This window comes from Terrapene carolina, unplaced genomic scaffold (genome assembly GCF_002925995.2).
Source record: "Terrapene carolina triunguis isolate 2854851 unplaced genomic scaffold, T_m_triunguis-2.0 Scaffold662, whole genome shotgun sequence".
NCBI classification, from domain to species: Eukaryota; Metazoa; Chordata; order Testudines; family Emydidae; genus Terrapene; species Terrapene triunguis.
Window position 1 is genome coordinate 659432 of NW_020665013.1, and position 13786 is coordinate 673217.

A 13786-nucleotide genomic window follows, 5' to 3' on the forward strand; every position below is an offset into this window, starting at 1 on the left:
TCCCACCCCGCCATAAAAGTCTCCCCCTTACTCTCTCAGGTATTATGGAGCACACAGCAAGCAGCAATAACAATGGGAATGTTGCTTGCGCTGAGATCTGACCAACAGCGCCAGCGAGCTTTTAAATGTCCAAAGGCACATTCAACCACCATTCTGCACTTGCTCAGCCTATAGTTGAACTGCTCCTTACTATTGTCCAGGTTTCATGAACGGATCCCCCGAGCTCGTTGCTGGGGAGCAGGAGAGCAGAGTTGCAGGGGAAGTGATGGAGCCATACACCATGCCCTGGAGGTTGCTAGGAGCCCGGCAGGGAAGACGTTCCCAGAACCCCCGGCCAAGCTACATGTCCAGCGAGGACAATTACCAGTCCTACTGCATCGTCTGCTGCCAGCAGCACCCAGGAGGACCAGAACAGATCCCCCGAGCTCGTTGCTGGAGAGCAGAGTTGCAGCGGAAGCGGTAGATGACGACGGTTAGCAGTCCTACTGCACCGTCTGCTGCGAAGGCAAGGAGCTGCTGCTGTGTAGAAATGCCAGCTGCTGCAGGTGCTTCTGTGTCGAATGCTTGGAGGTCCGGGTAGGGCAAGGTACCTCGGCCAAGGCAAAAGAGCAAGAGCCCTGGAGCGGTTACATGTGTCAACCACGGAAGTGCTATGGGGTGTTACAGCGCTGACCAGACTGGAATGTACGGCTGCAAGACTTCTTCACCAGTGACAAAGGACAAGAATATGATGTACCTAAAATCTAAAAAGGCCCGCACATTTCCCAGAGTCACTACCCTTGATAACAGAACGTCAATGATTACATTGGCTACTTGGATCACAGCAGCCCCCACAGTAGACTTGCCCACAACAGCAGCGGTGACGGTGAGCTGAGCGGGCTCCATGCTTGCCGTGGTATGGCGTCTGCATACCCAGGAAAAAGACGCGAAACGATTGTCTGCCGTTGTTTTCACGGAGGGAGGGGCGACTGACGACATGTACCCAAAACCAGCCGCGACAATGTTTTTGCACCATCAGGCATTGGGAGCTTAACCCGCTGGGCGGCGGAGACTGCAGGAACTGTAGGATAGCTATCCACAGTGCACCGCTCCATAAGTCGATGCTGGCCACGGTAGTGAGGACACTCTACTGACTTAATGCGCTTAGTGTGGACATGCGCAATCGACTGTATAAAATCGCGTCCTAAAAATCGACTTCTATAAAATCGACCTAATTTCATAGTGTAGACATACCCATAGATACCAGAATTTCATATGCTTGGTCTGTTCTTCATGCACTTGGCTTTTGTGTGTACCTGGGTTGTCTTGGATCAGTTGTTTCTGATGTTTCTGGACTGCATGGACGTGGCTGATAGGAGAGTCTCATGTGACTCTTCATGAGAGAGAAACCATAACGAAAGAATAATTATGAATAATAACGGCATCTGGTTGGGGCCCTGTAGGGCCATCTGAAAGGAGCAGTGAAAGCCCATTCGTTAAGTAGGAGAATGGTGCCAAGCTAGGAGCTGCTGTGAGCACCTGGGAGGAAGGAGAGATGAAAAGGGAGTGGCAGTATTGTGGTAACCGTTCTGACTGCTGCTCCACACACATGCTCTCAGCTACCTGTGGTGGTAGCTCTACACTGCAGCTGTAAGTAATATCTAGCTCTTACCATTAGGTCTTGAAGCGCTTTGCAAAGGACTTCAGTATCATTATCCCCATTTTAAAGATGGGGGACTGAGGCACAAAGGGGGAACAACAAATCGGCACATTAGGACCTTCATTTCCCAGTGGGGCTGTTTCCTGTTTTTATATTTAATTTGTTTATTTGTATGTTTTAGATGCATGCTTTCTTGCCTTTCTCCGTCCTTGATGAGCGGGACCTCTGGGTGTGAGGAGCCTAGAGGTTTGGGCACTTGGGCAGAAATTAACAAAATGAAATTGAAGCGGGCAAAATTAAAATTAATAAATTGCAAGAGGGGTGGAGAATAATCTCAAGCCCAGTGAGTTTAGGTTCTGGATCCACTGTAATTGTACTAAGGTTCTGGCTCAAACCAGGTAAACTGTTCTCCTCTCCTCGTGCTAGACCAGGGGTTTCAAACTCAAATGACCACGAGGGCCACATGAGGGCTAGTTAATTGGCCCAAGGGCTGCATCACTGACACACCCCCCCGCCTCGCTGCCCCCGGCCCTGCCCCCACTCCACCCCTTCCATGAGTCCCTACCCCATTCCAACCCCTTCCCTGAAGTCCCCACCCCAACTCCGCCCCCTCCCTGCCCCCAGAAGGTGCATGAGGGGTGTGGCAGGGGCTCAGGGAAGGGAGTTGAGGTGCAGCAGGGGGTTGGATTGCAGGCAGGGGGCTCAGGGTGCAGAAGGGGTGTGGGATGCAGTAGGGGGCTCAGGGCAGGGGGTTGGGGTGTGGGGTGCAGCAGGGGGCTCAGGGCAGGGGGTTGGGGTGTGGGGTGCAGCAGGGGGCTCAGGGCAGGGAGTTGGGGTGCAGCAGGGGGTTGAGGTTCAGGCAGGGGACTCAGGGCAGGGAGTTGGGGTGCAGGCAGGGGGCTCAGGACACAGGGTTGGGGTGTGGGGTGCAGGCAGGGGGTTCAGGGCAGGGAGTTGGGGGGCGGGGTGGCAGCGGCCCTGGCCCCGCTCCTGCTCCCGGAAGTAGCTAGAACCATGTCCCTGCAGCCCCTGGGGGAGGGGGATGCAGGGCTCCACATGCTGCTTGCCGCGCCTCCAGGTACCTTCCCCAAAGCTTCCATTGGCCGCGGTTCCCCGTTCCCGGCCAATGGGAGCTGCGGGGAGCCGGTGCCTGAAAACCAGGGCAACACACAGACTTTTCTTCCCCGCTGCAGGGATGTGATGCCAGCCGCTTCAGGGAGCGGCGCGGGGCTCGAGGGGGGCAATCCCGCGGGTGTAGTTTGCCCACCCCTGGCCTGGAGGTAGGCTGGGGGGGCAGGCGCAGGCCGCTTGGCGGGCTGCAGGAAATAGCCCCATGGGCCGTGTGTTTGAGACCCCTGTGCTAGACACTGCACATGGCACAGTCCTGTGTTGGGACTTCTGAAAGCTACTCCAGGGATGCCTGACTGACCATGCCCTGTCCTGGAATCTGTGTGTGAATCACTTCTTGCAGTGGTTTCATTTGTCCATGTAAGCTGTAGAAAGCATCACCGTCATTCACCTAAGCACCATCTGCGGATAAGTTCTGTCAAGCTCGTTTTGGGAGTTAATGACACATGGGTTTAAGAGCTTGTGAAATCTTCTGGAAATCTCTTTGTGGCTGAGTGGCAGGCTCTCGGTGTGCCGGGCAATGTTTAAGTAGTTTAATGATGTATAATAGGTGACGCTGCGAGGAGCCTGGAGCTGGCAGTTTCCAGGAGTCTTCCATTAAAATTAATACATGTGTTTAATAAATATTGGCTTTTCTCAGCCATTCTCCTGAGCCCAGACTGTAGGTTTACAGAAAAAAGGACTAATTTTAATGATGGGGCCCATCTGGACTGATTTGCAGCTTGTCATATTGACCACAGGGGGAAGAGGGGTCTATTTAGTGATTTCTCACACTGAATTAGCCCATTGGTAAAAGATGGGTATTGATGGGCTGATTTATTAAAGGCGATATCAAAGCCCATTTTCTGTCTGGTTCCTTGAGAACAGCAATAAATCCAGGAGATGCATTAAAATGCTGTAGAGGAAATGAAACTTTAGTTTTAATCCAGTGTCAGCTGCAGGCCGACTGGCAGCCATGATTGTTTTACTGTTGCACTTCTGCAGTGCCTTGGAGTCATGAGCAAATAACCTTCTAGGTAAAAAGGAGCTTCAAGTTGTAAACTCGCTAAATAGAAATCATGTGCTTGTTCCTGCTGCAGTATTGCCCTGTTTGCACTCACCCACTACAGTGCTGCAAACTCACCCTCAATGGGATACGTAGGAAGTTTGGGAGCATATGAAATGATTATGCCAGGTGTTCTAGCAAATACGCCACTTTAAAAAGAGAGCAAGGGACAGATGCCTATGGAGTTTTGCACAGTTGATCTGGGGAAATAAGCCTTTAACCATCCAGCAAAGCACTTTCGAAAGGTTCAAGGAATCCTCTTTAAAATTAATCCTAAGAGATTGTGGTGCAGGATGCTGGGCCTGTCACAGCATCCCATGGGAATAAGGGACAAATTTTAATCTTAAATGCATAACTACAGTTTAGAAATCCACTTCTGGGAGTCCACAGATGTTTGCAGTCCCAGTTCCTTTGAATATATGCAGCAACATGCACTGCACATCCAAGATTAGGATGTAGCTCTATTAATAAACATGCAAAATCAGTCACCCAGAACTCCCACAGTGCAGTGTTGTTGTTTTTTTGTTCTGTGATGTCTCATTCCCCAGTAAGAAAGCCATCTTCCCTGTGTTTTGATGTCACAAACTGTCTGTAATGGGCCACTCTTACCACTTCAAAAGTTATTTTTCCTCTCTTGGTATCCTGCTGTTAATTGATTTATCTCGTAAGACTGACCTCACACTTGGTAAAGCAACCCCCATCCTTTCATGTATTTATACCTGCTCCTGTATTTTTCACTTCATTCATCTGATGAAGTGGGTTCTAGCCCACGAGAGCTTATGCCCAAATAAATTTGTTAGTCTCTAAGGTGCCACAAGGACTCCTGTTTTGTTTTGTTTTTTAGGATCCCTCTAGTTGTCTGCCACACTTCCAATAAAACACCCTATTTTTCAGGAGCCTAAACCTTTCCAGCTAGATCACAGCTTTGGTGCCAATTTTCTCCTTTCTTAGTTTGCCTCTTTCATTACAGAATGTAATGAAATGGAGTTTGAATGTCACAGATAGCTAGAAAATGCAAATTAAGGTTTCAGTGGCAATTAACTCAGCCCCATTACCCATCTTATATGTTTATACACTTAACCGCATAGACTTCTTCAAGAAAATACTACGGTAGAGCCCCAGAGTTACGAACTGACCAGTCAACCACATACCTCATTTGGAACCGGAAGTACACAATCAGGCAGCAGCAGAGATTTAAAAAATAATAATAATAATACAGTATAGTACTGAGTTAAATGTAAACTACTAACAAAATAAAAGGGAAGCAGCATTTTTCTTCTGCACAGTAAAGTTTCAAAGCCATATTATGTCAATGTTCGATTGTAAACTTTTGAAAGAATCACCATTGGGTTTGTTCAGAATTATGAGTGTTTCAGAGTTACAAACAACTCTGCGGTTCTACTGTATACGTATTGACCCAGGATAACAGGACTCAAGTGAGTACTACATGTGTGCAGGGCTTTGACTTGGATGGAAATGTAATGGTTTTGTGACTTTTCATAGTGCAGGTTAAAGTTGTATTAAGAGGTTTTTGTATTGAATTTCCTCAGTTACTAAAGAGAGAAGGAAGGGCAGGGGGTGGTGAGACATGGGGAAAAGTTAAAAGGCTAAAAATGACAGAAGAGCAGGGCAAACATGCTTCCTAATGGGCACCAGCCAGCCCAAGGCTGTTGGAGATTGCGTACTTAGGTGTTTGCATGAACACAAGTCCATATTCAAATACTCTCAGCTTTATGAAATCAGAGGTACTAACTGCAGTAGATTCCCTGCAGAGTTTAGCTGCTCCTCGGCTATCTGTGTTAAACTGGTTGTCAGAACAGGAAAATGGGGGTGTGTGCTTGTTGCCATATAACTCAAATGGTTGCGTGGTTCAAATTTTCAAGCATCACAACCCTATGGAGCAAAAGCTAATCAGGGAATATTCAGCCCAAAAGGTTAAGTTTTTGAAACACTGCACAAGAGAAAGTGAGCTTATGATATCCAGCATTTTGGTAACCTTAACTAAAGCAGATAAAAAACAAAGATAAAAACAAAATCAGTGTAAGACTTATATAACAGCGATGTTGTTCTGTGTGTGTGGTGGTGCTGGGTGTTGATTCTTAGCCCGGTAGCGGTGCTATGTTCTCTGTGGGAGAAGGAGGGGAGTGACTCGTAGCCCACAGCAATGCTGTGTTCTCTGCAGTGTGTAGTTTCAGTTCTAACAAGTGATTTTTTGTTTCAGGACCAAGTTCTGCGGTATCTGTATGTGTGGGCGCTCTGCAGAGACCAGGATGAGCTCAACCCGTATGCTGCTTGGAGGTTATTGGACATTTCTGCTTCAAGCACAGAGCAGGTCCTCTAAGAATGCCATCCAAGAGCTTCCTATACCTCTCACTTGCACCAGTGCCATGTCTGAACTTGCAGCAACCTACAGTGTAAGGAGGGAACTGTGGGGAACAGTCTGTGTTGGTTCTGTTTCAGAAGAGGTAGCTATTGGGTGTGCCATCACTTTACCAGTCCCTGATGTGACCTGCCTGGGACCCACATGACTACCCTGGGCACGGCGCTAGCTTTACGCTGTAAGAATGTGCAGTAGATTTAAAGTGTAACTGATTTAAGACACTAGCAGCTGCTGTTGGTTCCTTTTTAAATCTTGGTTGGAGGAGGCTGGCCTCTTTCCTCCCCATATTCCCTAGTGCTTCCTGACATGGACCCAGGTGGGTACTGGGCAGTAGCAAAGTGACATGTATGGTTTGCAATGTCAGCATCTATAGTAACCCAAAGGCAGCCTCCCCAGCTCCCTGAAAGCTCTCAAAGTTCTTTCAGGACATGCAGGTCTCAGCTGCTCTCTTACTAGGTTGCACCAATAAGCCTTTGTTGATGCAGTGTCATGCACTTTACTAAACCAAATGCACCCATGCCTCCACACATGCACCTTCCGCAGAGTCCTGCGGGGCCATATCAACACAGGCCAGGCAGGTTTGCAGACCTGGCTGTAGCAATGAGGAGTGCTCCCAGTTGTGTTACATACAGTTCTCTTCTGATGCAGGTGGGACCTACTGCTTTGAGAGTCTTTGTGTTTGAATCTCCCCAGATCCACGGGTGGTCACATGAGCTGTACTTACCTGGGCAGAGTGCCAGTTGTGACAGAGAAAGAGGCAGAGCTGTAGAATACTGACCAGGGACAAGAGGGATGGACACAAGTAGTTGGCATTATCTGCTGTAGGTGCAACAAACAGAGCAAATAAGGTGCAAAACCAACTTGGAACATAGCCACCCCCCCCCCACCCTCCCACGCATCCCCACTTATTTATTGTTAAGACTGAGTGCAGAGGGTATGATTCACTTACCTACTCTATATGAATTGAAGGGTACAGTCTCCTGCCGCAGGTGGAGGTGCACACCTGGCCTCTCAGTGGAACCTGTGTGCTAGCTGCAGAGCTTGGAGGAGGTTAACTGACACAGAATCCAAACTGGTGCTGGGTAAATAGAGGTTCAGCTGAAATGTTCTCATGTTCATAGATTATTCTGCTGCCTCCTTCAATAAAGAGTGAAGATTCTTTTAAGGGTGTGACTTATTTGGGCAGAGGATAACTTACCCAATAGGGGATTCAAAGGAATGTTGAGCCCTGGCTTTTTCCAATTCTCCACATGCACAAAGCAGAAGAGCTGTTTTTTGCTTTGTAATTAAAGAAAATCATTCTGTCTGTCCCTCCTCCTCCCCCTGTGAGCGTCCAGAGCAGTTCTTTTGATGAATCTAAATGAAATCAAAGTCTAGCCCAGGCATCATTATCATTCCTGTAGCAGCGGTTGCAGACAGTCTGATGTATGCGGCAAGTTCAACAGCACCCATTATCTTAAGCCCCCACACATGATGCACAACTCTGCCATGCTGGGGTTTCCCACTCTCTGGACAGGGGAATTTACTGGCTGTGGATGTGCTCTCAATTCACCCAGTTCCACCCCGGTGCTCTTACCAGTGGAATCATTTTAGTTTTTTTAATTCAATGTCTTGAATTTATGTATCGGTTCCTAATATCTGAACAAAATAAATTCCACACTGCAGCACCCAGTGATGGATTGGGTGAGTCCCTCTGTGTGACCAGCTCCAGCAGTGAGAGGACAGATGGTGGGCTTGGGTCTTGTTCAATGTTTGAGCGTTGCTCACCTTCATCAGCAAACTGATTGGAATTCACTCACAGCTCAGCCACGGGGCTGGGCCCTGTGTGCAGACATTGCTGGGAGAGCAAAGGTGAGGCGGCCGTTGTGTCTATTAGCACTGGCATAGCCAGAGAAGTCTGATTGCCTGGTGCATGCACAAATTCTGGGCCTGAGGTGCCCCCCCCCAAATCAGAACTTCCTGCACTTCCTTGTTGGAGGGTGATCAGTAATCTGCCAGGAGCCCCTAGCAATCTGCTCTGCACTGTGCCTGGGGGTTAATAGCCTCTCTAAAGCAAAGGCCCAGCATGCTGCTGGACTCTGACACACTGCACCTGTCAGGTGAGAAGCAGAGGATTTGCCTTTGTCACCATGTGACAACACGACGTACCTGAGAGTTTGCACTGGACATGCTGCTCTGCTCCTCCAATAACACAGACATAGCACATGTTTTAGTCAGCCAATCACACCTTGAATGTATAACAACAAACCTGAGGACCTGGCACAGTCTGTAACCAATCCAGAGAATTAAAACTACCCAGCCATGGATTGGACAGCTGCCTGATATGAGCGCTGTCTGCCTGGGGATTTGGCTGTTGGAAAAAGGCTGAATTCCCTTGAGAAATGTTGCACGTTCCTTGCTCGGCTTGACCCCTGAGCCCTCTCCCTTGGCGTAACCAGCATGGCTGGAGAGTAAGCCTATGGCTGCACGGCAGGGGCTTGCACAGAAGGCTGGGCCCTAACTCCATCACCACTACTCGGAGGGAAGAGGAGGCGCAGTGCCTTAGCCAGCATAACACAGGGAGGCTGCGAAGGGAACCCATTTGTCCTGACTACCAGGTTTCTGTGTTAATAGAGGGAAACCCACAGGCCACCGCTGGCGCACACTGGCTGCTGCCCTTGTCGGCTCCCAAGCTACTGTTCTGCAGTCTGTGGGTGGTGTTTATACCCACTCAGAGAAGCACCTTCCCGTGGGAGTGGGGCTCCCCTGCTGAGCAGCTGCCCGCGAGTTCTTGCTCTCTCATGTCTTGCAGTGTGCTTGTCTCTATGCAAGTAGTTCCCAAAATAAAATCAGACAACCCCCAAATAAGCCCCTAACATCAAAAACACTGTGGGCTGGTCCTGGCTTTGCCCTAAATGCAGGCTTAGCTAGGCTGCTGGGAGGCAGCGGCTCTGCATGTTTGCCAGGGCCATTATCAGTTCTCAGGAGCCTGGGTGCTCTCAGCACTTTGGGACCGAAACCATCTTGGTCTTTGAAGATCAAGGTCAAAGCCTTGAGCTGCCCCCAGCAGGCTGCTCTATACTCTTCCTTGAATCCCCAGCAGGTCCTGGACAATGATTGTTCACAGTGGGTATGTCCATACAGCAACTTGACATACGAGCTGACATGGGCTCACAGAGCTAGGGCTGCAGGGCTGTTTCATCACTGTGTAGACTGCCTGGCTCAAGCTCTGGGATCCTCCGACCCCACAGGGTCCTACAGACCGAGCTGGGCAGTCAACACAGAGTGAGAGTCTTGCAGCCCGAGCCAGCTGGCACAGGCCAACTGCAGGTATCTATTTGCTATGTAGACATGCCCATGGTGTCCTAGGTCCTGTGCAGGACAAGGGGGCCTGTTCTGGCAGCTAGGAGATGACGGTGCTTTTTCTTACTGGGAAGAAAATGTCAGCAAAACATCTTACAATTCTCAAGTTGAACCAGACATTGAAGCAATTCCCTGGCTGCATTTTGTTCTGATCTGTCTGGGGGAGATAGGGGATTCACACAGGCAGTCATTCTGTGCTTTGTTTCCCTACAACCTCACCTTTGTGCTTTTTTTCTGTGCTGCCCTTTTATGGGTGTAAAAATCCCTACAGCCATGAGCTATCTGCCTTCTTCGAATCAGAGAAATGTCATGCTGGAAAGGAGCTCGAGAGGTCATCAAATCCAGCCCCGAGGCAGGACCAAGTAACCCTAGACCATCCCTGACAGCTGTTTGTCCAACCTGCTATCAAAAACCTCCCGTAACAGGGATTCCACAACCTCCCTGGGAAGCATATTCCAGAGCTTAACTACCCTGAGAGTTTTTCCTAATATCACACCGAAATCTCCCTTGCTGCAGATTAAGCCCATTACTTGTCCTACCTCCTGGTTTTGTTCAATATCTTCATTAACGATCTGGAGGATGATGTGGACTGCACTCTCAGCAAGTTTGCAGAGGACACTAAACTGGGAGGACTGGTAGATACGCTGGAGGGTAGGGATAGAGTCCAGAATGACCTAGACAAATTAGAGGATTGGGCCAAAAGAAACCTGATGAGGTTCAACAAGGACAAGTGCAGAGTCCTGCACTTAGGACGGAAGAATCCCATACACTGCTACAGACTAGGGACCGAATGGCTAGGAAGCAGTTCTGCAGAAAAGGATTTAGGGGTTACAGTGGACAAGAAGCTGGATATGAGTCAACAGTGTGCCGTTGTTGCCAAGAAGGCTAACGGCATTTTGGGCTGTATAAGTAGGGGCATTGCCAGCAGATCGAGGAACGTGATCGTTCCCCTTTATTCGACATTGGTGAGGCCTCATCTGGAGTACTGTGTCCAGTTTTGGGCCCCACACTACAAGAAGGATGTGGAAAAATTGGAAAGAGTCCAGCGGAGGGCAACAAAAATGATTAGGGGGCTGGAGCACATGACTTATGAGGAGAGGCTGAGGGAACTGGGATTGTTTAGTCTCCAGAAGAGAAGAATGAGGGGGGATTTGATAGCTGCTTTCAACTGCCTGAAAGGGGGTTCCAAAGCGGATGGATCTAAACTGTTCTCAGTGGTACCAGATGACAGAACAAGGAGTAATGGTCTCAAGTTGCAGTAGGGGAGGTTTAGGTTGGATATTAGGAAAAACTTTTTCACTAGGAGGGTGGTGAAGCACTGGAATAGGTTCCCTAGGGAGGTGGTGGAATCTCCCTCCTTAGAGGTTTTTAAGGTCAGGCTTGCCAAAGCCCTGGCTGGGATGATTTAGTTGGGAATTGGTCCTGCTTTGAGCAGGGGGTTGGACTAGATGACCTCCTGAGGTCCCTTCCAACCCTGATATTCTGTGATTCAGAGGACGTGAAGAATGGCTGCCTGCCATCAAAACAGCCCTTAACGTATTTGAAGACTGTTACCAAGTTGTCCTTCAGTCGTCTTTTCTCAAGACTAAACGTGCCCAGGTTTTTAACCTTTTCTCATAGCTCGGGTTTGCTAAACCTTTTATAATTCTTTTGCTCTCCTCTGGACTCTCTTCAATTTGTCCACGTCTAACGTGGGGCACCCAGAACTAGACACAGTTCTCCAGCTGAAGCCTGACCTGTGCCGAGTAGAGCGGTACAATTACCTCCTGCGTCTTACATATGACATTACTGTTAACACACCCCCAGACTATTAACTTTTCCCCCAACTACACTACATTCAGCTCTCTCCTTAAAGCTCCACTCTGCCATGGTACTTGTGGACCACGCCAATGGCTGGGGTGCTGTGACCAGGGCATATCATGTAAATCAGAGTTGTTTTACTGTTAGCCTGTGTTTCCCGCTGTGTCTCATCTTCGATGGGAAGTCTCTGAGGGCAGGGACTGCCTTGGGTATGGGTGTGTACAGCGCCTAGCACCCTGCGGTCCTGATTGCTGTTGGGGCTCACTAGCTACTCTCCCGATAAGTGACAAAGGACTTGTCTACACTTGAAACGCTGCAGCGGTGCGACTGTAGTGCTTTAGTAAAGACATTACCTGCACGGATGGGAGGGGTTCTCCTGTCACTGTAGGTGCTCCATCTCCCCGAGAGGCAGTAGCTAGACTGACAGGAGAATTCTCCCATTGACGCTGGCAGTTCGGTCGGTTTAACTCCGTCACTCAGGGGTGTGGATTTTTCAGACCCCTTAGATCTAGTTATATCAACCTAATTTCCTAAGTGTAGGCCCAGGACTCTGCATTAACAGCGAAGTGCAGCCTGGTAATGTTAAATTAGCAGTAAAAATCCCTCTAAGCTGGGCTAGAGCATTTACAGAGCTGGGCTGCCACAGAGTAGGAAGAGAAAATGGAAGATTAGAATGTAAACCCCAGGAAGCGGAGGCAGAGCTTAAGTTTGGAACCTGGAAAGAGGCACTGAACAGTTCGAAGTGAAATGATAAAAGCCAATAGGAGCCCTTAGCTGAGCTACTAGAGTTAGAGAGAGGACATAGGGGGAGAGGCTCTGTAGAATACAGCTCCGTGTAATATGTCCCAACAGCCACTGTCTGCTGAGAAGACAACAGAGCCCTCTGTGCATGGATCTTGTCTTCAGGGTAGTGGAGAGGGACCAGAGGAGCTAGCTTTAGGAAGCAATGAGGGATGGGACTGAGACAATACAAGAGGTGGAGGCAATTATCTACCTAAGCCAATGATCAAGCCACTTTGTCTTGCTGAGAGTTTATCTGAGGAGCATTCTGAGCCTTTTCTTCATGAATTGCGAGTTCTTAGGCAATTAACCAGTTGGGAAATTCTGAATTAAATATGTACCTTAAAACTCTGGTGGGCTGGTCCTGGACATCCCTGCCCAGCTTTTCTGCAACAGCTAGCCCTGGTGCCCAGCAGGGGCTGCTCTCACCGCTGCCGAGTTATGCAGGAATCAGTTGGACGCATAGTCGAGCTGCGGGTTATAATTAAAGAGAACATTGTTGCGGAAGGAAATGCTCCACTCCATAGTATAGGGACACCCAGCTTCAGAAAAGGGTGTTTTCAAAAAGGACGGAAGGAAGTCACTGGCCCTACAGTACATAGGCCTGACTGAGTGGCTCAGGCCATACGTCCACCTAAGTACTGCTGGGGCCCTTGAATGCTCCTGCCATAAAAACAATGAAAATAATATTTGAAATGCCAGCTGCAATTTCCTGCATTTTACAACATTTTGACTAAAACCTGCAAAACTAATGTTGCCTTGTTTACAGCCTCTGCCCTTCCCATGGGCTGGTCTCTTGGCACTGCCTGTCTGCGGCAGGCAGCCAGAGAGCCCCATGCTTTCCTACTGAATATCCAGGACTAGAAATGTCCTGTGGTCCTCTAGCTGGGCACGTCCCTGGCAGCGTGAAGCTCGGTCTGGCCACATTAAGGGCTCTGTGGCTCTGGGACTGCTGCAGCTTCTGGATAGTTTTTCCAAAACTTTTGCAAAATATTTTCATTTTTTTAAAATGTTCCCACTTACTGATGGAAACACTAAAATGTTTGGGTGTCACAAGCTGTTACTGGGGGGGTGGGGGAGGGTTTGCTGAACATTTAAAAATTCAGTGAAAATTTCAGACAAAAACAAGTTTTGTTTCCTTCTTAATGTTTTTGTGGGAAATTCCCTTTTTCACCTGTCTCTAGCTCCTGCCGCTGTTATTGTTTGCCAGGCCCCGGGTGTGGTCATTTCAATATTACAAGTCTGTGCCTGGCTGTAGTGCAGCTTTCTTCCAACACTGAACAAGGAGCTTTATTAAACTAAGGAAACCCTATTAGCCCCAGTGCTGCTCTGCTTCCTTCCGAGCTGCTTCTAGAACCTCCGGCCTGACTGGACAGGACAGGACAGATCTCATCATGACCTGCTCTAGTCCGGGAGCCTTGGTTCTGTCCATTCCAAGCAAGCAGCTGAATGGCGCCTTCCACCAGCCATTCCCTGGTTGCGCCTGAGCGCCGTGTTTTGGCCATTATGCAGCCACGTGCTGCTGCCCCAGGGCGGGTTCCCGTGCAACATGGCAAATGGCAAGAAACGCACAAGTGGCTAACCCCAATCTGTGCAACAGCGCCCCCCAGTGGCACTGAACAATGGTACCAATGGAGAGAATTCTGGGACAGTGATCCCAGCCTAACCAGAG

The 13786-nt window shown here is 49.0% G+C and overlaps 1 protein-coding gene across 2 annotated transcripts in view; it reads left to right on the top strand.

Moving 5' to 3' along the window:
- Window positions 1–7357, top strand: part of TIMM44 (translocase of inner mitochondrial membrane 44) — a 70328-nt gene extending 62971 nt beyond the window's left edge. For both annotated transcript variants that reach the window (XM_026659699.1, XM_026659701.2), the window contains one exon: window positions 6034–7357. In XM_026659699.1, the coding sequence (XP_026515484.1) occupies window positions 6034–6153 (120 nt within the window). In that variant the 3' untranslated portion in view covers window positions 6154–7357. The remainder of the gene's footprint in view (window positions 1–6033) is intronic.
- The last annotated feature ends 6429 nt before the right edge of the window (window positions 7358–13786 follow it).